We start from the raw sequence: 26531 nt of genomic DNA on the forward strand, positions 1-26531 counted from the left end.
GCTGGGCATGCCCAGTAAGTGCCAGTCAAAGTTCTAGAAACTTTGACAAAAGTGTTCCGTGATTGGGCTCCATCCTGTGATGTCACCCATATGTGAGGACCACCATCCTGCTTATCCTGTGAGTTAGGCTTCGGACAGATCCAGGGAGGTCAGAAATTCTCCCGGCTGTATCGCCCTTATAACCGAGAGTAGGGTTTCCATGCGGAAGTGTGGTACCCTCAAGTAGCGGTTGACAGACTTTAGGTCCAGGATGGGCCGGCACATTCTCTCTTTCTTGGGGACAATAAAATAGATGGAATAGTGCCCAGTATTTTGTTGGTGCATGGGCACCGTGTTATAGCCTTTAGGGGAGCAATTTAGTCAGTGTGGTTTCCACTGCCATGCTCTTAAAAGGGGAGTGGCAAGGGGATTTCACAAATTTGTCTGGGGGGGATGCTGTGGAAGTCCAGATAGTATCCCTCTCGAATGATGGTTAGGACCTACCTTTGGTATAATAGGGTAAGCCTGCCCCCTATGGTTTCTTCCTGTGGATGGGTCTGTTGATTCTCATTATGGGGTGCAGCTGGGGCCTGGACCTGAGCTGGCTCCCCTCTTGTTGTTTGTTCTGAAAGGACTGGTCCCTACCTGTGGGGCGAAGTGCTTGGTATGTATTCTTGTATGATCTAAAACGCTGTGATCCTCTGCCCCTGGATGTTCGGGGAGAGGGCCAAGTTACTGGGGAATCGCCCCATTTGTCGGCTAACTTCTCCAGTTCGCTTCCGAACAGGAGGGCTCCTTTAAAGGGCATTCTTGTGAGCTTCACCTTGGAAGTCGCGTCAGCTAACCAGCTTCGGAGCCAGAGTTGCCTTCTGGCTGCCACAATGGATGAGACGCCCCTGGCTGAGGTGCGCACCAGGTCGGAAGTCACATCCGTGAGGAAGGATATCGCTGGTTCTAGTGTTTCGATTGACATGGAGGCATTCCTGGCAAGTGACAAGCAGGCAAGTGTCACCACGGCACAGGTCTGCAGTGGCATAGCTGCCACAAATGACTATTTTAAGGATGGATTCCTGACATCTGTCCTGGGCATCCTTGAGTGCCGCTCCTCCTTCGACTGGAATGGTAGTATGCTTTGTGACAGCGCAGACAATGGCGTCCACGTTGGGAACCAACAGGAGTTCTTTGGCTGAGGGATCCCGTGGGCATAAGGCTTCTAGGGCCCGTCCTCCTTTGAAACTGGCCTCCAGAGCATTCCATTCCAGGTCGATCAGTTATTGTACAGCTTGTAGCAACGGGAAATGGCGTGAGGCCTGACGGAGCCTGACCAGAAGAGGGTTCGTCTTTGGCTCCACTGTGGTGCTTGTGCCTGGGATGGCCAGCTCCTTCAGGCTCAAAGACACGAGGTCTGGTAGCTCATCTTTGGAGACGGCATCTCCGAGAGGCCGAGAGGGGCCTGGTAGGTTTGGGTCCTCTGGTGGCTGTGTCCCCGGTGGCGCCGATTGTGCCTGGACGAAGGTTTTCAGGCCTTTAAAGAATTCCACCCAGGAAAAAGGTTCCTGGGTCCATATTGAACCCAGTGGCGTTCCCAGAGAGCACCATCTGAGGAGGGGCCGAGCTGGGGATAGAGAGATCCGGGGTACTATCGGTGGGGCCGGACCCCTGTAATGGCAGAGGGAGGTCTTGTCCCGGTTCCCCCAGGGCCACCTCGCACTGTAAGCACAGGGCAGTATTCTCTGTGTGTTGCGCAGATCTTAGGTAGCAGGCTGGGCAAAAGGCTTGTGCCTTGGCTTTCTTGGCCAGTGATGCCATGGTTTGGCCATATAGGGCATTCAAAACTGATCTGTACATTTATATGCGCGCACTGGGCGGCTTAGATTTGCGCTCCGGTGCGAAGATGTGCATGTGCGCCACTGTGCGCAAAAGTAGGTTATGCGCACGGCTCAGTTAAGCGGACAGTACAGCGATCAAGTACCACGCTGGCAAGATGGCAACCCACCCCCCCCGCGGAGGGTCTCCACGTGGAAGGACCCTTGTGCCAGATCGGGTCTAGCACAGACGGGGCTGATCAACCCGATGGGACAGACGCTGTGGCAATCTGTGCAGCTATCCGAGCCTCTGAGACCGGAGACTTTAAGAAAAGTTTTCTGCCTTATCTTGTCTCGGCGTTTCCCGATCTCGTGCCAGGCGGTCTCTGGCTGTGGGGGGGAAGAGGGAAAAATTACCTTTTCCGCTGCACTCGGTATTGCACCTGCTGTCTCTCAGCCACTCCCGCTCCTGGGGGCTAAGTCCACACCGGGAACTGGCTTCCGGACAGAGGCTTACCTCAGAGGGATTTCTGAAATCACCTCAGAAATTCTTGACTGGGGGAGGGACCCTTAGGTATCACCGCGGGGCTCGTCTGTAGAGGTAAGATTATTTCTTGTTTGGTATTTTCTTCTTTGGTTTGGATTTTCTAACGCTGTGCAAGCGTGTGTATATTCCCGAACTGCTAAGGAGACTGAGAAATACCGAAGAGCAGAGCTTCCTGCACCGGTATATGTAGTGCTGACGTCAGATTGAAATCTGACTCCATCTCCAACTGCTATCAGGAGCACACTATACCCACTGGTCCTGAGTTTTTCTGATACACGCTAGGAAACTCCTTTTCTTACAGTATGACATCAACCCACTTTTGAAGGACATGTGCTGGGATGTTTTTATATAAAGTTACAGGTTATTAACACAAATAACTTTAGAAGACATTCATTCTTCTGTAAACTCATTCCAAGCAGAAGCAAAACTCTCAGAACCTTACCTGACAGAGCAAGTGACCAGGAGAATGACATCTGCCTTAAAAAAGAAGGGGAGAAAAATAAAAGTTTGCTGCTGGTTTTTGCCTTACACAATATTTCTCTTTGGCCAGAGCTCATCTGGAACAAGCTGCTGCTAGGCTCTGGTACTATGAACTTTCATTTGTAATTACCCAGAACTTGTTCTGGCTATTGCAACAAGAGACCATGGATTCCCTCTGAAATCCAGCATGTGTGCACCTAGAATCTGGCCACTAGGTGTCGCTGCTTGCAATAGGCTGCAATCCCATCCCCAGGTAGCAGAATAGGAAATTAGGGTAGAAACCCAGATCTCCTGCATGACAGCATGTGAACAAACTCCCTTACACACATTTTAGGATTTCCCCTCATCACCTGGACTATATAAATGACTTCAGGGAAGACTGATAAAGGAAAATTATTCCTTAACTGTTAATTTTTGTTCCTGTACCACCATGGATCAGTCCAGACCACGGGTTGAGCCTCCTGTCCAGCAGGTGGAGACAGACTAAAACTGAAAGAGTATCCTATATGAGGACAGAGCCTACCCTGTAGCCCTTCAGTATAACTATCGTCAAAGCAGAGAAATAAACATCATGGAACAAGCAAGTAACAGAAAAACTCAAGCAAACAAAAGAACTCTGAAAATTGGAAACAAGAGAAACAGCGAATGAACTCTGTGCATGGGGACTCTTGTTTAAACATCCACAATCACCACATAGATACTTCTGGTGCCTCCTATTAAGGAAGACATAGAACATAGGACACAGTATTGGAGAGACAGAATAAGGATCTTCGAGCAGACAGGAAGACCAGAAAGAGAAGGGCGTCTGGACTGATCCGTGGTACTACAAGAATGAAAATTAACAGGTAAGGACTAATTTTCCTTTCCCTGATTGTACCCGGATCAGTCCAGACCATGGGATGTACCAAAGCTTCCCTAGACAGGGTGGGACCTTGACAGTCCCGCTCGAAGTACCTGCTGCCCAAAAGAACCAAAAACTGGCGCCTGAACATCCAGGCGGTAACGTCTAGCAAAAGTATGCAGAGACTTCCAAGTAGCAACCCTGCATATCTCCTGCGGGGAGACAGATTGGCTTTCCGCCCAGGAAGCCGCCTGAGAACACAAAGAATGGGCCCTAAGACCCTCCGGGACCGGACGTCCCTGACAGAAGTAGGCAGACTAGATCGCTTCCTTCAACTAGCGAGATATTGTAGTCTTAGCGGCCTGTTTGCCCCGGTTGGGGCCACTCCATAAGACAAAGATGATCCGAACTCGAAAGTCATTAGTCACCTCCAGGTAACGCATGAGAACGCGTTTTACATCTAGACGGCGGAGATCCTCCCCACCTGGACTCGCAATGTCCGCAGGAGAAAATGCGGGAAACTCCACCGACTGGTTGACATGAAAGGAAGACACAACCTTCAAGAGGAATGACGGGACAGTCTTAAGAGAGATCCCGGAGTCCGAGAAACGGAGGAAGGGCTCACGGCAAGGCAACGCTTGGATCTCAGACACCCGTCTAGCGGAGCAAATAAGAGACCAAAAACACTGCCTTCAGCGTCAAATCCTTAAGGGTAGAAAAGCGAAGGGGCACAAAGGGAGCCCGACAAAGAGACCGAAGGACCAGATTCAAACTCCACGAGGGACAAGTGGGACGCAACGCGGCTTTAGATGTGTGACCCCTTTGAGAAAACAGACAACATCCAGATGAGATGCAACCACGTAGCCTTTGAGGCTTCCCAAGAGAGAACCTAGGGCAGACACCTGTACACGGAGCGAACCAAAAGGAGAGACCCTTAGAGAGACCATGCTGGAAAAAAAGAGGACTAGTGAGACTGAAGCCAATCGTGCCGTAACGCCCGCTTCCTCGCAAACCATCTCAAAGACCTTCCAGACCCGGACATAGGCGAGGGACGTAGAAGTTTTACGAGCCCGCAAAATAGTGGAGATGACATCCGCGGCATATCCCCTCCGTCTCAACCTTCGCTGTTCAAAAGCCAAGCCACAAGACAAAAACGATCCGCCTGGTCGAAAAATACGGGACCTTGGCAGAGAAGGTATTGAAGATGTCCGAGGTGGAGGGGACCGTCCGACGCGAGATTGACTAGGTCCACGAACCACGGCCTGCGAGGCCTTCTGTATGTATTTCCTCCCTGGTCCCTCATGGGGAGAGTGCTCAGATGGACCGCTGTGAAGCTCTATCCGTCTGAGCACTCTCCCCATGAGGGGCCAGGGAGGAAATACATACAGAAGGACACCGCGCAGCCACGGAAGGGCCAGAGCATCCACCCCTTCCGAGCAGTGTTCCCTCTGGCGGCTGAAGAACCGGGGAGCCTTAGCGTTTGTCAGGATTGCCATCGTCTAGGTGCTGGGGACCCCACCTGCTGACGATTAGGACCATGGCGTCGTCAGACAACTCCCAGCCGCCTGGGCCCAGACGTTGACGACTCAAGAAGTCGGCTTGAACATTCTCATTGCCCACAATGTGAGACGCTGCGAGGCAGTCCAGGTGTCGCTCTGCCCACGCGAGAAGTGGACTTGCTTTGAGGGCCACCAGCCGACTCCTGATGCCCCCCCGATGATTGATGTACGCCACGGTGACAGAGTTGTCCGAAAGCACCCGGACTGCTCGTTGCCGAAGTAATGGGAGGAACGCCTTGAGCGCCAGGCGAACCACACGAGTCTCCAGGCGGTTGATGTGCCAGCGAGACTGAGTGGGGGACCAGCGCCCCTGCGTGGTCTGTGACTGGCAAACTGTACCCCAACCGGAAAGGCTGGCATCCATCGTGACTATCATCCACTGCGGGGTCCGAAGGGACATTCCACGAAGGAGGTGCTTGAGAGAAAGCCACCATTGTAAGTCGCTGATGGTAGAGACGGAAAGTGGGAGCTGCATCTGAAACTGTTCCGATACCGGCTGCCAACGGGTCAGCAAAGCCCTCTAACGGACACATATGTGCAAATGCCCAGGGAACCAGGTAGATAGTGGAAACCATGGTCCTCAGGACCTGCAGATAATCCCACGCCGTGGGAAGAGGCATGGAGATGAAGCTCTGAACCTGATCCATCAACTTGAAAGCTCTCGAGTCCGGCAGAAACGACGCGGATATCGAAACGAGCCCCCAGAAACTCCAAGTCTTGGGTCGGATGGAGACTGCTCTTGGAAAAATTGATCCATCCCAGGGACGAGAGAAGAGAAAGAACTCTGTCCGCCGCCTGATGACATAAGGGCTCAGAGTTGGCTCTGATTAACCAATCGTCCAAGTACGGGTGAACCAGCACCCCATCCTTCCGAAGGGCCGCCGCTGCCACCACCATCACCTTGGTAAACGTGGCGAGACCGAAGGGCAGGACCAAGAACTGGAAGTGTTGACCCAGAATGTGGAATCGGAGAAATCGCTGATGTTCGGCACGGATCGGTATGTGCAGGTAGGCCTCAGTCAGATCGAGGGAGGCCAAAAATTCTCCGGGATGGACCGCCACTATCACTACCCGAAGGATTTCCATCTGGAAATGGGGCACCCTAAGGGCCCGGTTGACCCTCTTTAGATCCAGGATGGGACGGAAAGAGTCGTCCTTCTTCGGGACCACGAAGTAGATAGAATATTGGCCTGCGCCCTGTTCTGCCACCATAACCGGGATGATGGCCCCCAGTCTCTAGAGCCTGGTAAGAGTCTGAGTCACAGCAGGCTACTTCCGGTGGCCGCAAGGAGAGACCATGTATAGGTCCGGGATGTCGCGAGCAAACTAAGGCGTAGCCTTTGTCTATGGTTTCGAGGACCCACTGGTCTGACATGATTTTGGCCCATTCCTCCATGAACAGAGACAAACGACCACCTAAGTTGGGAACGGAGGGATGGGCCGGCGGGTTCTCATTGGGAGGTGGGAGGAATCTCGGAAGGGCCAACGTCCTCGAAAGAACTGGGACCAAGACTGGGACCTAGAGGAAGTTCCCCTAGAGAAGGCGCCCCTCGCTCTCGATTGATATCTACGTTGGCCCCTGAAGCGAGTACGAGTAGGGAAAAAGGATCTAGCCTGTTTCGGGCGGTCCTCAGGCAACTTATGAACCTTGTTTTCCCCCCAAGGACTAAATAAGCTGCTCCAAGTCTTCCCCAAAGAGCAACTTACCTTTGAAAGGGAGAATACCCAGTTGTGCCTTGGAAGACGAATCAGCCGCCCAGTGGCAGAGCCAGAGGAGCCGTCTGGCTGAGACCGCCGAAGCCATCGCCTTCACGAGGAACAAATTGTATAGGGCATCCACCCCATAAGCTATAGCGCCTTCTAACCCGTCAGCTTGCTCTGCCTCTGCAGGGAGGAGGTCCTGGGTGCTGATTACTTGTTGGACCCACCTAAGACTTGCCCGCTGCATGAGACTGCTGCAAATAGACGCCTGAACACCCAAGGCCAGGATTTAAAAAATGCGCCTGAGATGGGATTCCAACTTATAATCTTTAACATCTCTCAAGGCTGTAGCCCATACCACCGGGATGGTGGTATGTTTAGTGACCACCATCACAGAAGAGTCTACCTTAGGCATCTTCAATAAATCTAAAACACTCCTCCGGGAGGGGATAAAGTTTTTCCATGGCCCTCCCGACCCAAAGACATGACTCGGGGGCCTGCCATTCCCTGAGGAGCATTAGTTTGTGCATAGGGTGGAAAGGAAAAGAGCACGGTAGGCCCCTGAACCCCGCCAGGACAGACTCCGAGGAAGCCGGCATTGCCGCTGAAAACTCATCCACTGGGGGACAGTAAATCTCCAATTCTTGGGAGATGAAGGGAAGAAGAGGCTCCAGTTCCTCCCTACGAAGAAGGCGGAGAACCCGGGGGTCGTCCCTCTCCAGGGTAGAAGGGGCGTCAACCGAGTCCGGTTCCTGATCAGGGGCCCCCGAACCCACGCGGACCCGCATCGCTCCCTGCCCACCCAGAGCCACAGAAGAGGAAGGAACAGGGAGCCGAGGGATCTTAGCCGGAGGGGGGGGCGGGGTCTGCCTCTTCTTGTAAACTTGTCAAGTAAGATTTGTGCAATAAAAGCACAAAATTAGTTAAAAAATGGGGTCTATCGCCCCCCGGGGGTGGGAGGGTCAGGACCTGCAAGAGGGGAGTGCGCAGGACTCAAATCGGGGGGGGGGGGGGGGGGGGGGGGCGCTAAAAAAAAACAACAAACGGGTCCTGTGGCTCAGGCTGCTCTGAAAAAGAAGCAGCAGAGAAAACTAAAATGGCCGCCGTTCCCACCGTTTGACGGCCCGGGAACGGCATGGCCAAACATTTAGAAGGTCTGGATTGGGGTCTTGAGGGCATCAGGACCTCTGAGGGACCTCTGAGGAACCTTCCCCCCCCCCCCCCCCCGGCAAACAGCGAGAACAAAGTCCCTCTCTAGAGGGACACAAGGAGGAATCCCCACAAGCCAGACACAGTGGGGATCTCGGCATGGCTCCGATGTGGGGGAGGAGCAGCACTTAAAATCAGCTGGGCTGCAGCAGAGACTGAAGTCTGCACGCTCCTATACTCTCTCAGAGGCTGCAAAAAGTAAGGTAGAGAACTTTTTTCTCTTTATTATTATTTGTTTTCTCCCTTTTTTTAAAATTTTTAACAAGACAAGGAAAGATCCCAGCAGGCTGCCTTAGAAAAGATTCAGCCCAGTGAAGGGGGAAATTTATGGAGGGAGAGGGAGAGAGAGAGCTGCTGAACAGAGGGAGTGACTGGCACCACCAATATCCACCCCTGCAGCCGAGGACCACCGGGCATAGGGAGCCTAGGCTATATAAAACAAGGGGCAGAGCCCCCCTAGGTCCCCGCATGAGCAAGGAGACAGGAACTGTCTCCTGTGGAAGCGATCCACAAAGTTCATACAAGCTCTTTTTTTTTTTTTTTTTTTTTTTTTTTTTTTTAAATCAATAAAGAATAAATACTTGCTTGATCCAGACAGCGTTAGAAGAAAAAGTAGAAAGAATCCCCAAAGGGACAGAGAATAAGGTAAACAGGGAACCACAGGATGAGCTGTGAAGGGCTACAGGGTAGGCTCTTTCCTCATATAGGATACCCTTTCAGTTTTAGTCTGTCTCCACCTGCTGGACAGGAGGCTCAACCCATGGTCTGGACTGATATGGATACCTACAGAGAATTCTGTTTATGACCAAAGCTCTCCCATTTCAAATTTAGCACTCCTGGAAGCAATAGTTTGATTGTAATATAATGCTTGCAAAATTTTATTAAAAGGTCAAACTTTATATTCACCTGGGTAGCTAGCCTACCCATAATACCTATCAATACCCCCAGCCACCTACGCTCTACTTTAAAGTTATTAACTGCTCTCTGAACATGCCTTGTCACCAAGTCTTATTCCTTTACACATATTTTATTTCAACAGCCGTCTTCTCGCTTGTTTTAATGAATTAAAACAGTACCCCCCCTGCTCCCTCCCCTATCGCCCCTAAGCCTCCCACTACCCCGCCCTTTTCACCCCCTAGCAACCTCTCCCTGAAAGTACCCTTGCTCTAATGTACCCCTGTTCCCTCTACCCCCCCGCTCCTTTTCCCTTCCTCCCTCCCTACTCCCCCCTGAACCAGCATTTAACTGTACATTCGTGCACTTGCCTCCTTTATACTGTAAATAATTTTCATATGCTAAGTTCTTAAGTGCACATGCCTCCCTAACATTGTTTATAAGTTCATTTGCATATCTAATCCTAACATGAATGCAAAAATGTTGTAACTCTGCTCGTTGACTCTCTTCTCTTGTACTTTTGTATATTATCCAGTTAGCCCTCTTTCCTCGTTCATTGTAATTTCCTTTCTCAGTTACTTGTAAACCGACATGATGTGTCCTACGAATGCCAGTATAAAAAAGTGTTAAATAAATAAATAAATACCGCAGTTTAAGCATGACTGTTACCAAAATACTTAACCAAACATTGTATATAGTGTACAATATATATATATGCCTTTATCCACAATTATGTTCGCTCTGCATATAACACTATGCACCTCTCTATAGTTTGTTACCAAATTTTTATCCAGACATTGTATATAGTACCCAATATATATAAACTTATATCAACAGTTTTGTTCACTCTGCATATAAATTTATTCACCTTTCTCTGTTTGCCATGTAACCAAATTATTCAATGTATTTTCTCTATCATTATTATTCGTTCTATGTAAACAGATACGATGTGAACACGGTGATCAGTATATAAAAACACTTAAAAAATAAATAAATAAATAATACTCAGCAATCAGTATAAAAGTCAAAATGGGAGAGCTTTAGACAAACAGAATTATCAGTCTTCCCTGAAGTCCTTTTAAATTGACCTTTTTTTTTGTCAGGTAGTTTGTCTATTAGAGACAGATGTAACCTCTTCTAAGGACATTTTCAATTTATATCTATGGGGTATAAGGGAAGTTGATAAAAAGAGAAAAGATACGCATATTCTAAAAATAAACATGAATACATGAAACAGTGGAGCGCAATCAGGCACACCTCGGAAGCAGTATTCGTTCTCAAGTAGCCGCTCTTCTGCAGGATGGACCAGGCTATCTCTGTGTCACTCACGTTCATTTGACAACCATAGGTTTCAAAATACACTGAAATAAGAGAATAAAGGTGTTCAAGAGAGCAGAGAGTCTGATGTAGTAAAAGATAAGTAAAAAAAATGTGAGGTACATTTTAGCTCTTTTTTTGTTCATATGTTAAAAACTGAACTCCCAATGTAGTAAGCCAATGCACTGGGAGTCTAAAAAATGCATGCTAACCAGAAAATGCGTAGAGACATGTTTAACACACATTAAATAAGATTTAAGCACATAAAACACATCTGGTACACACAGGGTCTTCTGTACCTAAGACTCGTATACAAAGCATATTCTCTACACATAAAACATGATTTACACTTGTAAACCCTTTTTTAAGCATATAAATACTTTTGGAAATCAGGTTCTAAGGGTACAAACTTAGGGGGTCTTTTACTAAATTGTATTTACTAAGCTGCAATACTTGGTACCGCAGCTTTCAAAACCGCACAGTATTTCCCCTATGGTAAATTCCGCAGGATAATAGGTCCCAAACGCCACACAATAGCAGTCCCTTTCCAGGAGTCTGCCATCTTCTTAAAAGGGTATATCAGCCCGATTGAACCCTTCCCCCCCCCCCCCCCCCCCCAGGGTCTTGTGAGACCCTGCCCATCCACCCCCACAAGTGACCCTCATGTAAAATAAATAAATAAAACAAAGTTGCATAGTGAATGCTCTACCCCCACTCCTGACAGTGTTTCTCATTTTGATGCAGGAACGCAGGAGATCAGCTCACAATATGAGAGAACTGGCACAGACTAGCATTAGCCTAACATGCTACTATTGCATTCATTCTCTATCATCTTGGGATATTCAGCCATAGCTTCAAGTCAGCTGAACTTTCTATTGTATTCTAATGGAGAAATTATTTACCTGATAATTTTGTTTTCCTTAGTGTAGGCAGATGGACTAAACTAGTAGGATATGCTCCTCTGCCAGTGGATGGCGACAAAGCAAGCATCACACTGCGTATATATACCCCTGCAGTGACCTCAGCCCGCCAGTATTCTCTTCAAAAGCCACTGTGAACAGACTAGTAAAAGCTTGATTAAAAATATGATTAAAATTTTCAACCATAACTGTACTCAACCAATAATAAACACAGATCACCAGTAAGAACATAGGTACATGTGATACCCCTTGGAGCGGTCTAAGACAGGAGAAGGTCGGAGAACAGACTAGGCTGGAGCCTGTTCTGCTTTTCAACAGTTTAATTACAAAAAGTTCAGCAAGACAACATCAAAATGGCTGCTTACCTCAGCAGACTGACAATGCAAGAACAGTTTTCAACAAGAGTACAGCACTCCATTACAGCTTCCTTCTTCTCCCTGGGGCCTGTCTGTCTAACTCTCTCAGGTCCTCACCTTTGTATCCCTTATCTCAGGGAAACGCCCCCACCCGAGGATCCCTTTCCTGTCTGTCTTAAGGAAGACCGGGCCAGATAGCTGGAGCCGGTCCGTTAAGACAGTCTGAGGCTCTCTGTCATACTCTATCACAGTACCCCAATCTAGGGAATGGACGAACACTTACCAGTAATCCATTTGGATTCAAAACCCCCTCAGGGGAGGCCCCGTGATTCAATCATTAGGCAGCCGAGGGCAGTAAAGCAGAGTCCATCCGTCTCCACTAAGGAAAACAAAATTATCAGATAAGTAATTTCTCCATTTCCTAGTGCGTAGACAGATAGAATCAGGACCTGTGGGATGTACAAAAAAATTATTCCCCATTGGGGCGGGAGGTTGCCCACGGTCCTGTCAACATCGGATGTGCAAAGACTGCATCCTCATAGGCCTGTACGTCGCGGCTCAGCAGATCTCGATGGGCGACAACAGTCTAAACTCTACCCATGACACTGTGAGCCCTAGTGGAAACAGCCCGAACCTGAGTAGGCAACAGCTTCTCAGCATCCACATATACGGCCATGACCACCTCCATAATCCAACAAGCTATGGTAGCCCGCGAAGCAGGTTCACCTTGCTTCCTTCTGCCATGAAGGACAAACAGGTGATCTGACTTTCAGAGAGGCTCCAAGGCCTCCAGATACCGCAACAACCAGTCTCTTGACATCCAACGGATATAGGAGGCGTCAGCCTTCTGTTTCCCTGACCTTATCCAGGCATAGCAAAGAAATGGACTGATTCAAATGATACTCCAAAACCACCTTGGGCAAGAAGGATGGATCCTTACCCAGCTATAATGCACCTGGAGTCACCCAAAGGAATGGGTCCCGGCAAGTCAAGGCCTACAGCGTGGATATGCAACGGGCCAAACATATAGAGGAACACTGTTTTCAAGGTCAATTACAGTAAGGAAAGACTACGCAGTGGTCAAAACATAGGGCTGCTAAAAAATCCAGCACCAAATTAAGGCTCCACACAGGGACCGGCAGCTGCAAAGGAGACCAGAGGTGCTTTACTTCCTTCAAGAAACAGGCCACATCCGGATGGGTTGACAATGAGACACCATTCACTCGGCCCCTGAAACATGCAAGAGCTGCAACCTGAACCTTCAAGGAATTAAGGCCCAAGCCTTTATTCAACTCATCCTGCAAAAAATCCAGAATAAGTGGGATCTTAACCAAACGAGGAAGAACACTGCCCTCCTCGCACCAGGCCTCAGTCTCCATACCAGCACATAAGCTAGAGAAGTGGAGAACTTTTGGGTGCAGAGTAAGGTAGTAATCACCACAGAAGAAAATTCATGCTTCAACAGGCAATCCCTCTCAAGGGCCAAACCGTAAGACAGAACAGAGTAGGATCCTTGTGAAGAACCAGCCCCTGCCATTAACAGATCCACGTGCAGTGGAAGACGAAGGGGATCCCCCACCAGGAGCCTCCACAGATGTGCCTACCATGGACGCCTGCGCCAATCCGGAGCCACCAAGAGGACTAGCCCCCTGTGGACTTCAATTCTGCAAATGAGCCTGCCCAACAAGGGCCATGGAGGAAAGGTGTAAAGTAGCTAGTATTCCGACCAGGCCTGTACAAGAGCATCGATGCTCAGAGACCACTGATCTCTCCTGCGAATGAAGACGCGAGGAACTTTTGCTTTGCTAAAAGTTGCTAACAAATCCAGGGCCAGAAGGCCCCAGTGATCCACGATCAGCTGGAACGCTTCGATGGACAAACACCCACTCTCCGGGATCCAGACTCTCCCTGCTGAGAACATCTGCTCTTACATTGTCCTTTCCAGCAATGTGGGAAGCTGAGATCATCTGCAGATGTCTTTCTGCCCATTCCATAAGTTGTCTACTTCCTGTGCTACTTGCTGGCTCTTTGTTCCTCCCTCAAAATTGATGTAGGCCATCGTCGTCACATTGTCTGACATGACATGAACCACTCGACCCTGTAGCTGAACTGCAAGCATGCCAACCAAACCACCCAGGCGAATGATGTTCCAGAGAAGCTCTTCAGCCATCCAACAATACTGGGCCGTTAGTTCCTAATAGTGAGCTTCCAAACCTTGAAGGCTCACATCTGTTGTGAGGATCAACCAGGTCAGAGGGGACAAGGACACTCCTGTCCTCAGATGAGCCTCCTGCAACCACCACTGGAGGTGAGAACAGACTTCCATCGGCAAGTAGAGGCAAACCAAATAATCCTGGGACTGCGAGTTCCAACGAGACAGCAGTGAGCGCTGAAGAGGATGCATAAGCTCCCTCACTCACGGCACCACTTCCAGAGTTGCCGCCATCAAACAGAGCACTTGCAGATAGCAACACACCGACAGATGTTTAGTGTTCACCAACTGACGCACCTGGGACATCAACTTCTGGATTCATGTGGTTGGCAGAAAAACCTTGCACCACCTTGAGTCAAACCGGACCCCCAGATACTCCATTATCTGGAAAGGCTGGAGACTGCTCTTGGCCAGGTTCACTGCCCAACTGCATTCCTGTAGCAAGAATACCACCTTCTTGGTCACCAGGTGGCTCTCTTCCAAAGACTTGGCCCAAATCAGCCAGTCATCCAAGTATGGGTGCACCCAGATCCCAACTCTTCTCAACACTGCCACTATGAGAACCATAACCTTGGAAAATGTTCTCAGGGTGATTGCTAGAACAAAGGGCAACGCCTGAAACTGATAATGGCATCCCAACACCACAAAGCGCAGAAACCGTTGGTGCTCCAGTCGGACTGGAATATGTAGGTAGGCTTTGGAGAGGTCCAGGGAGGTCAGAAACTCTCCTGATTGTATGGCCATTATCATAGAATGTAGGGTCTCCATGCAAAAATGAGTCACCCGCAGGTGACTGTTGACTCTCGAGGTCCAGGATGGGCAGAAAGGAACCTTCCTTCTTGGGCATAACAAAATTAATGGAATAACGCCTGTATTTTCCTGAGACATAGGTGCGGGTATCAAAGCTTTCATCTGGAAAAGCCTGCCTGCTTCTTCTGTGGGGAGTGGCAAGGAGACATTATGAACACGTCCCAAGGAGTGCTGTGAAATTCTACCGCATATCCTTCCCGTATGACTTCCAGGACCCACTTTGTCCTACGTGATCTCGGCCCATCTTGGATAAAAGAGATAAGGGGATGACTGCACCCGAACTTGTCCCTCTCTTGAGCTGTCAGGGACAAAAGGTTTGAGGCCTACCAAAGGGCCAAGCTCTGAAATGTTGAGTTCCTTAGGGATGAAAGCGCTAGGAACCTCTGAGATGGCCCCTCATAGACGAGGGGCGCAACAACTGCTTCCTCTTATCTTCCAGAAGCCAGGGAACTGGAGACTCGCCTCACTTACTGGCCAGCTTTTTTTTTTTTTAATTTGTAGTTTATTAAATTTAACACGTTTTCCAACGAAATAGGAAAATAATAATATTGTGAATTACATTGTAATAATACATTTAACACATTTTACTCACAGAAAGAAAAACCCAGTTGTAATATCAACAATTCAGTCCACATTATAGGAAGCTTTTTTTTTTTTTTTAGGAAAAAAATACATGAAAATATCAATAAACCTAGGAGATTCACATCGGTATAAAAGAAACGTTAAATAAATACTTTTGCCATTTACTATCCAAAAAAGAAGCTGCTACAACTCTATCCACCTTTATCATGGAGAAACACTTTCCAGATGCCCAGGGTCAGTGAAAACAAAATGTATTCTTTTGATATGAAACTAAACAGTTACAAGGGAATTTAAGAAAGAAAGTAGCCCCAAGGGTCAATACTCTCTGCCTCAGTAATAAGAATTGTTTTCTCCTTAGCTGAGTACTCCTGGAAACATCTGGGAATATCTTCACTAGTTGACTACAGAAGCTAAAGCTCTTATTTAAAAAAAAATACTTTTGCAAAATTAAATTTTTCTGTTCTAGACTAAACACCACTATCAAGGTGGATCTAGTCTGAATATTATCTACTGAAGCCTCCAAAAGAGATGTCAATTGGGGCTCTCGGGTAATAAAACATCCATATCCCCCCCCCCCCTTCAGTTACAGCAAGGGTTTTCTTTAAATTTGAAACATAATAATATTAGAAATAAGCAATTCATCTGAAATACACAAAATTTCATGTACTTTTTGAATAACTCCTGCGCGGACAATAACCTAGTAACAGGAAAATTCAATACACGCAAATTCTTTTCTCTCATAACATTTTCCAGACTTTCTAATTGTTTATATATAATCAAAGTGTCCTTTATGAACACAGATCCTGTTGTCTGCAGAGAAGTAATTTGCATAGCAGCAGCTGAATTTCATGACTAATTGCGCTAGTTACTTTCCATGGTTTTCTAGTGTTATCTTTGTTTCAGAAGCAAAATTTGTGGATTGAGACATGGATTGGATCAACCTCCTTTCCATATTCGTTACAGCTTTCCACACATCGACCAAGGTAATATTCATTTCTAGTTCTAATTCAGGAAGAGGGTTACTTGCATATGTTGCTTTCACTCACCTCTCTTACAGCTGTAACCTGATCCATTAGAACATAATAACATGGCATACTGGGTCAGACCAAGGGTCCATCAAGCCCAGTATCCTGTTTCCAACAGTGGCCAATCCAGGCCATAAGAACCTGGCAAGTGCCCAAAATCTAAGTCTATTCCATGTTACCGTTGCTAGTAATAGCAGTGGCTATTTTCTAAGTCAACTTAATTAATAGCAGGTAATGGACTTCTCCTCCAAGAACTTATCCAATCCTTTTTTAAACACAGCTATAATAACTGCACTAACCACATCCTCTGGCAACAAATTCCAGAGTTTAATTGTGCATTGAGTAAAAAAGAACTTTCTCCGATTAGTTTTAAAATGTGCCACATGCTACTTCATGGACTGCCGCCTATTCTATTATCAGAAAGAGTAAATAACCGATTCACATCTACTCGTTCTAGACCTCTCATGATTTTAAACACCTCTATCATATCCCCCCCCCCCTCAGCCATCTCTTCTCCAAGCTGAAATGTCCCAACCTCTTTAGTCTTTCCTCATAGGGGAGCTGTTCCATTCCCCTTATTTTGGTAGCCCTTCTCTGTACCTTCTCCATCACAATTATATCTTTTTTGAGATGCGGTGACCAGAATTGTACACAAGTATTCAAGATGCGGTCTCACCATGGAGCGATACAGAGGCATTATGACATTATGGGCTAGATTTTAAAAGCCCTGCAGGCGTAAATCCTGCCGGATTTAAGCCCGCAGGGCCCTCGCACACCTGCGGCCTATTTTGCATAGGCCGCCGGCGTGCGTAAATCCCGGGGCTGGTCCCAAGTCCCCCAGCACTGCGGCCTGTGCCGGGGGGATGCTGAGGCGGCGCAAGCAAGTTACGCCTGCTTCAAGCAGGCGTAACTTGCACAACAAAAGGTAGGGGGTGGATTTAGGTAGGGCTGGGCGGTGGGGTAGATAGGGGAAGGGAGGGAGGCTTGGCACCTCCTCCACCTGCTGGAGACAGAAGAATACTGCCAGACTGTAGGTGGCACCAGCCTATAATAGGCGGAGTTTTGTTTGGTAAACTTCTGTCTCCACCTGCTAGGGGGGGGGGGGGGGGGCGCAAATCCAGGAGTCTGGACTGATCCGGGTACTGCCATGCTCAGCTTCATGCAGCCGCTGCCTTTCAGCTGCCCAAGCAGCAAAGAAATTGCCATGCTGGGTCAGACCAAGGGTCCATCAAGCCCAGCATCCTGTTTCCAACAGAGGCCAAACCAGGCCACAAGAACCTGGCAATTACCCAAACACTAAGAAGATCCCATGCTACTGATGCAATTAATAGCAGTGGTTATTCCATAAGTAAACTTGATTAATAGCCATTAATGGACTTCTCCAAGAACATATCCAACCCTACAGAGGATGTGGTTAGTGCATTAGCTACACTAATGCACTAACCACATCCTCTGACAAATTTCAGAGTTTTATTGTGTGTTGAGTGAAAAAGAATTTTCTCCGATTAGTCTTAAATGTGCTTCTTGCTAACTTCATGGAATGCCCCCTAGTCCTATTATTCAAAAGTGTAAATAACAGATTCACATCTACTCGGGAACCGGCTACAGGACCAAGGAAAATCACCTCAGGAATTCTCAACTGGAGGAGGGACCTTTAGGTATCACCGCAGGAGAACAGGACTATCTTGCTATATCTTTATATTTTAATTTTTTTATATTTCTATATTGCTTTTTATCCCTCAGTCCCAAGTTGCCCTTTCTCGCCATCTCCCCTGTTACCCTTTGTTTTTCCCCCCAACCTAGGTTTTTGTTCATAATTGTTATGCTCTAAATAGTTTGCAAAAATGTTCATACTCTGTTACCGACCACATTTTTACCCCCGTTCGATGTACTTCTCCTGTGTTTGATGTAAACTGATGTGATATGACGGGTCATGAACGTCGGTATAGAAAAATAAATAAATAAATCTCCAATTTAGAATTTCTCCTTCCAAAAGGACAGAAATCCCCATAGGAATAGGTACAACCACCATCTGCTGGAGACGGAGAATACTGTAGGCTGAGGTCACTGCAGAGGGTATGTACACACACTCTGACATCAGCTTGCTCCGTCTCCATCTGCTGACAGGGGATTATAACCCACTGGTCCTGAATCCATCTGTCTACACGCATCAGGAACAGTGGCAAGAGACTGCTCAACCAAGCTCTGACAGGGTATATATTCTGAAGAAACTTTAAAAAATAATTAAAGATCACTTAAGAATATAAAATTGCTAAACGGCTTCTTAGAAAGTAATAGGTAAGCAGGTGTATTGCTGTAACTTGCACAGATTGGTTTTGTTTTTTTTATATTCCATTTTTTGACACTTCAAAGTGTGCATCAAAGTGGATTACATTCAGGTACTATAGGTATTTCCGTATTTATTTATTTATTTTTAATTTTTATATACCGACATTCTTGTATAATATACAAATCATACCGGTTACATTAAAACAGGAGATGCAGGAAAAAAGTTACCTTTGTCAAATACATTTAACATTAATAATAATGAAAATTGTTAACAAGGGATAACAACTATGAAAAAAGAGAAAGGTAAACAAAAGTAGAAGAAACATAGAAGTTAAAAAGAAAAAAAAAGAAAAAAGGTAGCACCAAGGGTTGCACAAAGGGGAGTGCCCCTTTGGCGCACGACACCAGGTGGAATGGTGCCATTTACCAGCTCGATGCTGGGCTGGATGACATCACATGGGGGCGGGTCTCATGCTCACTGTTTTTCTTCAATCTAATTTAGTACCTGAGTCAGAGGGTAAAATGACTTGCCCTAGATCACAAGGAGCAAAAGCAGGATTTGAATCCTGGTTTCCTTGGGTCCTAGCACACTGTCCTAACCACTAGGCTAATAACCAGAAAGCTATCTACATCTACCTATTACATAATCTCTACATAACCTCACCTGCCCACCCTATATGTTTACTACCGGTTTCCAATCTCTTTACACATAATGTTTTGAACACTCCAGTTACCTTTTCACCTGCCTCATGCCACTTAAGACATTGACACATGATTTGTAAATAGTTCTCTGTTATATTCTGCCGTTATAAACTGATTTTAGTTTTTTATGATATCCTACATATGCATCTATCCCTGTCTCTTTATGCATTTCACATTCATTTCTCCCAGTTTACTGATCCCTATTTTTTGTAACTGATTTCTCTTTCTTTTCTCTCTGTTTTGCAATGTAAACCGGCATGTCACTGACGAATGTCGGTAAAGAAAAACCTTAAATAAATAAATACTGATGTCACAGCAGTTAAGAAAGGAAAACACGTATCTGGTATACACTATATACAGAAATGGATTGGGGGATGTGCCCAGCTCAAAAACCCCAGCAGAGGTGGACAAAATGCCATGGAAAACTGGTATTGTTACTGCATACTTAAAAGATACTTGAAAAAAAATGCACAGAATACGCTGTAAAAGTGAACCAGAGGAAGAAAAAAAGGAAACATCAAACCAACCTTTCTTTCTCCCTTCTTCAGATCCTTCAACAGTAAAGAAAAAGGGCGGGTCATCTTCTTCACCCATTCTAAGGGACATCTCTTGCTGAGGGGAACTGCCTTTCAAGAAGTCCTGAAATGTGGGGCCTCCTGCTAGTCTGGAAGTGAAATCCAGTGCCTTCTTCTGCATCGCAGGAACAGAGCCAGAACCCAATGTAGAGCTGGAAGAGGCTCTAGATTGCAAGCATACAGCAGAGGGCAGCAGCCTCCTCCTCTTCCACAAGTTTCTGCCACTTAATAGCAGCTTCGTGCATTTTAAAGAGTGCATGGCACAGCACAATTAAATACCCAAATATGTAAAACACCTGTAATTCAGAGAAATAGTATTAATATTTATTTGAAGCATACAAGAAAGAATAGTGATAAGACTTACTTTCCTACCAGAGTGAACAGGTCAGTATTTGTATGATGTTACCTAAGGAAGGGATATCTCTGACCAAATATTTTGCTGTTTCTCTTTCAACTAATTTTATTTGTAGGGGGTTAAGCTCAGTTGCTTACCTGTAACAGGTGTTCTCCAAGGACAGGAGGATGTTAGTCCTCGCATGTGGGTGTCATCATCCAATGGAACCTGGCATGGAAAACTTTTGTCAAAGTTTCTAGAAGCTTTGAGCAACACACTGAGCATGCCCAGCATGCTAGCTGCAGGTCCACGCGAGGACCCCCTTCAATCGCGTAATATAGAAGGAAAATATGAGCGAAAAATAAAACAAACCAAAAGGAGAACCCAACTCCGTGGGGAGGCGGGCGGAATTCCTAAGGATTAACATCCTGCCGTCCTAGGAGAACACCTGTTATAGGTAAGCAACTGCGCTTTCTCCTAGGACAAGCAGGATGGTAGTCCTCACATGTGGGCAAGTACCAAACTCCAGACTGTCCGAATGAACAGCGAAGACCAACAGCGGTCAAACAAAGTGCCAACAGACACAATAACAACTGCGTCACTGTAGGTCAGCTGAGGACTATCTGGTTTCCACAGAGCACGGAATGAAGGTTGGGTTCAGTACTGAAACAGGATACGGAGGACGGATTGACCAAAGGCACTATCCCAATGCCCATCCTTGTCCAAACAGTAATGAGCCTGCAAACTTGTAGAGAGAAATCCAGGCTGCGGCCCGGCAAATCTCGGCAACAGGGACTGCTTGCAAATGAGCTCCCGACGCCGCTATGGCCCACAAAGAGTGAGCCTTCACTCTGCCAGCGAGCGGGAGACCTGCCTGTTGATAGCAAAAGGCAATGCAATCCGCCAACCAGTTCAACAGGGTCTGCTTATCCACCACCCTTCCCAGTCTGTTGGGATCAAAAGAGATGAAGAGCTGGGTGGACTGTCTGTGGCTTGCTGTACGATCCAGAAAGAAAGCTAAGGCCCTCTTATAGTCCAAGGTATGAAGGGCCCACTTCCCGAAGTGGGACTGAGGCCTAGGGAAGAAGGTGGGTAATATGATGGACTGATTAAGGTGAAAATCTGATACCATCTTGAGCAGGAACTTTGTATGCATATGCAACACTACACGATCATGGAAGAACTTTGTGTATGGTGAGTAGGTCACCAGAGCTTGAAGCACACTGACCCTACGAGCTAAGGTAATCGCTACCAAGAACAAAACTTTGCAGGTAAGGAACTTCAGGTCGCAAAACTGCAGCAGCTCAAAAGGGGGTTGATTGAGCCATGCCAGGACAACATTGAGGTCCCAGGCCACAACAGGAGGCCAAAGAGGGGGCTTCAGCTGGAGGAGGCCCAGCATGACCCAGCCTACGACAGGTTGCACGGAATCAGCATGCCAGCGACACCCCGATGGTAGACACAGCGCTGGTCTGAAACCCAGACTCGGAGAGGTGCCACAGGTAGTCCAACAGCTGAGGGAGGAGGCAAGAGAATGGATTCAAGCTATGCCCCTTACACCAGATGAAAACTAGTTTCCACTTCAAGTTTAGGACTTTGTTGGAGGGTTTTCAGGATGCCACCAGGACCTGAGAGACGCAGTTCGAGAGCACAAGAGGCTGAAGGACTATACGCTCAACATCTAAGCCGTAGGGGCCAACACTCAAAGGTTCGGATGGCGCAAGGTGCCCTGATTTTGAGATATGAGATCCTGCACCGTCCCCAGCCGGACAGAGGCCTACACCAACAAGTCCTGCAGAAGCGGCAACCAGACTTGACGTGGCCAGAAGGGCACCACCACGATCATGGTCCCGCCGTCTTATTGAAGCTTCAGCAACGTCTGTTGCAGGAGTGGCAGAGGAGGGTGAAGGCATCGCAGGCCGGATATCCGTCCTCTGACACCAGGGAGCAGAACTTGCTCACCTTGTAGTTGAGAGGGGAGGCGAAGAGGTCTACCTCCGGCTTGCCCCAGTGGCGAAACAGCTCGGCCACCACCCCTGGGTGGAGAGGCTTGTGAGGCTGGAAGGAGCGGCTTAGATGATCCGCCAGGACAGACGACCCAGTAGGTATGTGGCACGCAGACACATCCCCTGTGAGAGGGCCAAAGTCCATACTTGCCTCCAGACACAGCAGGAATGAGCCCGTGCCTTCCTGCTTGTTGATATACTACATTACAACTTGGCTGTCCGTCCGAATTAGGACTTCTTTGGACGACAACTGGTCCCTGAACACCCATAAGGCGCACCAGATTGCCCGAAGCTCCAGGAAGTTTATCTGACAACGGGCTTCAGTAGCAGTCCAGAGACTGAATGTGGATACCATTCACATGGGCTCCTCAACCCTGAGGGGAAGCATCGGTGGTGAGAACTGCCTGGGGCAGAGAGGCTCGGAAGGGAAGTCCTTTTTCCAGGTTGGAAAGATCTTCTCACCAGGACAGGGACACCCGCAGAAGGTCCATGATTGCAACAGGAGCCTCGAGATCCTGGGAAGCCCGTCGCCACTGGGACCGCAAGGTCCACTGGGCCCTCCTCATGCAGAGGCAAGCCAGAGGGGTCATATAGACAGCAGGTCGACATGTGGCCCAGCAGGCGGAGCAGAAGGCTCCAGTGACGGCATCGGTGGCTAAAGGGGAACCGAGGGTCCCCTGGGCACCGGTTGCATTGGAAGGGCGCCCAGGAGGATATCCAGACGCTACAGCAGGGGTGCCAGGATCAATGGCGAAGGCTCAGGCATCCGGTATGGGGGCTGGAGGCACTGGTAGCTGAACGCGCTGGAGAGCTTCGAGCACCGTGGACTACACCCTGCAGTCCAACTTCTCCTGAAAGTCCGGAGTTGTCAGGACTGAAGGAGGGGGGACGAGGTGTCACCGGCACTTCCTCGGGTCTCCAAGGAGGCACGGTGCCCAGCACCGGTGGGGAATACTGGGGGCATCAGAGGATAGGGCCTCAAATGGCCGGTGTAGCTTCAATGGTGGCCTGGCAGCCGCTGGTGCCACTTCAGAACCAGAGCAGTACGTTGACGGTGTTTGCAATGTTTGCGGGATCTCCCTCTGTGCACGGCCCGATCTTTCCCCAGTGCCAAGGAAACAGAAGATCCAGATGTCCGGGAGAGCGGTGAAATCACCAAAGATCTATCACCATCCCCACGATCTCTGGAAGAACTGGGGAGAGGAACAGCCAGGGGTAGCATGTCAAGAGGTGCCCCGCAGTCCCTCAGCATCAATGGGGCCAACGCAGGAGTGAAAGAGGCAGACTTCGAGGCCCCGAAAAGCTTCTCCATTTTATCGAGGCATGCACGATGCCCTTTGGGGGTCATCTGATCAGACGGCACCCACGGACGTCGTGCGAAGCCCCCAGACAAAGGATGCAAACCTCATGTGGATCCGTGATTGACATGGTCCACGGGCACTGGCTGCACCGACGAAAACTGGTCGACGCCATGAAAAAATACCCAACATGCGGTCGATGACCGGCGGCCACCATACGGTGGAGAGTCAGGAATGGACCACAAGTTGAAAGAGAGGCAGAAAACCTACCGCACCAAGGAAGCACCAACCACGAAGGGGGACCTGATGAGGAATTTGTGAAAAAACTTGAAAACTTATCGAGAAAACCAAAGAATTTAAGTTCTCCACGAATCGCGAGGCAACTGCACTGCGGAAAAGTAGAGACTGAAAGGGGACCTGCATGGATGCGTGGATAGCAGCTTGCTGGGCATGCTCAGTGTGCTGGTCAAAGCTTCTAGAAACTTTGGACAAAAGTTTTCTATGCAGGGCTCCATCGGATCTCCTGCTTGTCCTAGGAGAAGCATAGTGTTCCCTTTCCCCACTACTTCCTTTCTTTACCCCAGTTTGAGCAAATTTTTTATGGCATACCTTTATTATTAGATTATGCCAAAAGAAAAAATAACTTACCAACACTATTCACATTCCTAGTTTTCTTTTAAAAAGAAATCTTTTACAGTTTTACATAAGTAGTGAGTCAATCCACATCTGACATGCTCACCCCTCAAAATCTACTACTACATATTTTGAAATAACCAACAGGCCGATACAGTACAGTGCACTCCGACGGAGCGCACTGTTAGCCTGCTATTGGACGCGCGTTTTCCCTTACCCCTTATTCAGTAAGGGGAGGAAAACGCGCGTCCAACCCGCGGCACCTAATAGCGCCCTCAACATGCAAATGCATGTTGATGGCCCTATAGGTATGCGCGCGGGATACAGAAAGTAAAATGTGCAGCCAAGCCGCACATTTTACTTTCAGAAATTAGCGCCGACCTTTAATTTCTTCCGGCACCGAGAAAGTGCACAGAAAAGCAGTAAAAACTGCTTTTCTGTGCACCCTCCAACTTAACATCATGGCGATATTAAGTCGGAGGTGCCGAAGAGTAAAACAAGTAAAAAAAAAAAATTTTTAATTCGGCCCGTGGCTGTCGGGCCGAAAACCGGACACTCAATTTTGCCGGCGTCTGGTTTCCGAGCCCGTAGCTGTCAGCGGGCTTGAGAACAGACGCCGGCAAAATTGAGCGTCGGCTGTCAAACCCGCTGACAGCCGCCGCTCCTTTTGCCCATTTCTACCGCACTGCCTAATTTGCATACTGCATCGCGCACACTGGCGAGGGGCCGGTGCGCGCGCCGGGAGAGCGGGCGTTCGTCCGCTCTCCCGCGGACTTTACTGTATCGGCCCGCAAAATTGTTACTGAGCTCTCCAAAAGAGGACAATAGATACCAAGCTAAAGAGATTATTTCAGTGTTGAGGAAACAATCCATGTTATTAGCTATTCAAAAATTGGTTCATTATAACTGTGCAGAAATTTAGCATTGAAAAGAAAGAAGGGGTGATGTGCACTGGATTAAAGCTGAATTAGCAGATTCTCCTAAAATAATAGAGCAACAATTGCATCATAGTTTGATTTTCTGCAATGGTCCTCTTAACAACTCTAAGAAATCAACATTAGAAAGGCCACCCATGTTACCCAGTGTCAGGGCTCCATGCTGCCATGCAGGTGGTGTGGCCTCAGCTCCCAGCCTGGGCTTCCACTCCCTGGGCCATCTATATCCTGCAGAAATAATATTTACATGCTGGAAAACAGGGGGGGGGGGGGGCAATGTTTTCTCTGAAATCACTCAACAATGACACCTAGGGTCTACAATAGCTGAGTTTCTGATAGAGCTGCAGTTTATTGCCCCTTGGTTTATGACTGAGGGATATTACAATGAATGGACGGGATCCTGCGTTGCTGCAACTTAACACTCATGGAGCAGTAGGAATAAAGACTGATTCTAATTATGCTGGAAGCCCAAACGAGCAGCGAAGGCCTGCTGGATCCAAAAAATAAGGGAACGGCGTATCACCATTCTTTCATTGGCAATGCTGTTTCTTAGCATTTTCAGATCCTAAGGAAGATTTTTGCACATCTGAATCTGCTCAGCCCCCAACAAAAGGGATTTCCCATATTTAAGAGTCTTTGGAGGTGTGAGGGGGAGTTCAGAGAATAACAGTCTTGCTGCGAAGGAGAAGTGGGTAAAACTGTGAGGGATATATATAAACAATTTGAATCAAACAACAAAAAAAGGCATCAGCTTTCTCCTTCAAGGCACGAAGCAGGACACATATTATTCTCCTTACCCTACTTTCTCTGCACCTGGGAGGGGAGGCAGGGAGCCTACAGGCTCTGAAATCAACACTTTACGCCAGCCGGTCAGGAACTTTCTGCATCCGGATTCACACTGAGAGTATGATGAGAAAGATAATAAAAGCAATAAATACGAAAAGACAACCACTTCCTCTCCCGTACCCTCCCAACATCGTATGCAGAGAGCTACCCGCTGCGTAAGAGACTTGAAAAATAAGCGAGCAAGACTGACAGCTAGAGAGGCAGCACGAAAAAAAAAGACCTCTTCCTGTGCCGCCCGCAGCGCCCCCTGCTGTCCAGGAGAAAGAAGACGGAACTAAAAACCGTAGACAAGAACAGATGGTTCAATGAGTTGATTAGAAACTCGGGAGTCTAAGAATACGATGAAAGCTATTGTAACTCCTCTCCCGTTTAATGGAAAAACATTTTACGAAATGTTTTTTTTTCTTTATAGGCATGGAAAAAACATGTGGCGCTTGTTCAGATTTTTTTTTTTTTTGGTAGCTTTTTCTTTAAAGCATCAACCAGAACAGTTAACATAAAAACAAAAAATCCTCACAATACATGATGTCAAATACCAAGGGGGATGGAGAGCTTGATGGACTCTATAACAGTACCATCAAGCTAGGGTGAGATAACATAGTACAAAATTTCATCTTTGTGAGACTTTCTCACTCCAAATGATGTTAAATCTTCACCAAAGTGCACTGTGCTGTTC

At 47.7% G+C, this 26531-nt stretch overlaps 1 protein-coding gene across 1 annotated transcript in view; it reads right to left on the reverse strand.

The window, feature by feature from the left end:
* Positions 1-26012, reverse strand: part of CDK5RAP1 (CDK5 regulatory subunit associated protein 1) — a 180182-nt gene extending 154170 nt beyond the window's left edge. The window contains 4 exon segments of the mRNA XM_029612413.1: positions 2774-2808; positions 10273-10376; positions 19756-20099; positions 25807-26012. Of these exon segments, the coding sequence (XP_029468273.1) occupies positions 2774-2808; positions 10273-10376; positions 19756-20062 (446 nt within the window). The 5' untranslated portion in view covers positions 20063-20099; positions 25807-26012.
* Positions 26013-26531: the final 519 nt, after the last annotated feature.

Source organism: Rhinatrema bivittatum, chromosome 8, assembly GCF_901001135.1.
Source record: "Rhinatrema bivittatum chromosome 8, aRhiBiv1.1, whole genome shotgun sequence".
Taxonomy (NCBI): domain Eukaryota; kingdom Metazoa; phylum Chordata; class Amphibia; order Gymnophiona; family Rhinatrematidae; genus Rhinatrema; species Rhinatrema bivittatum.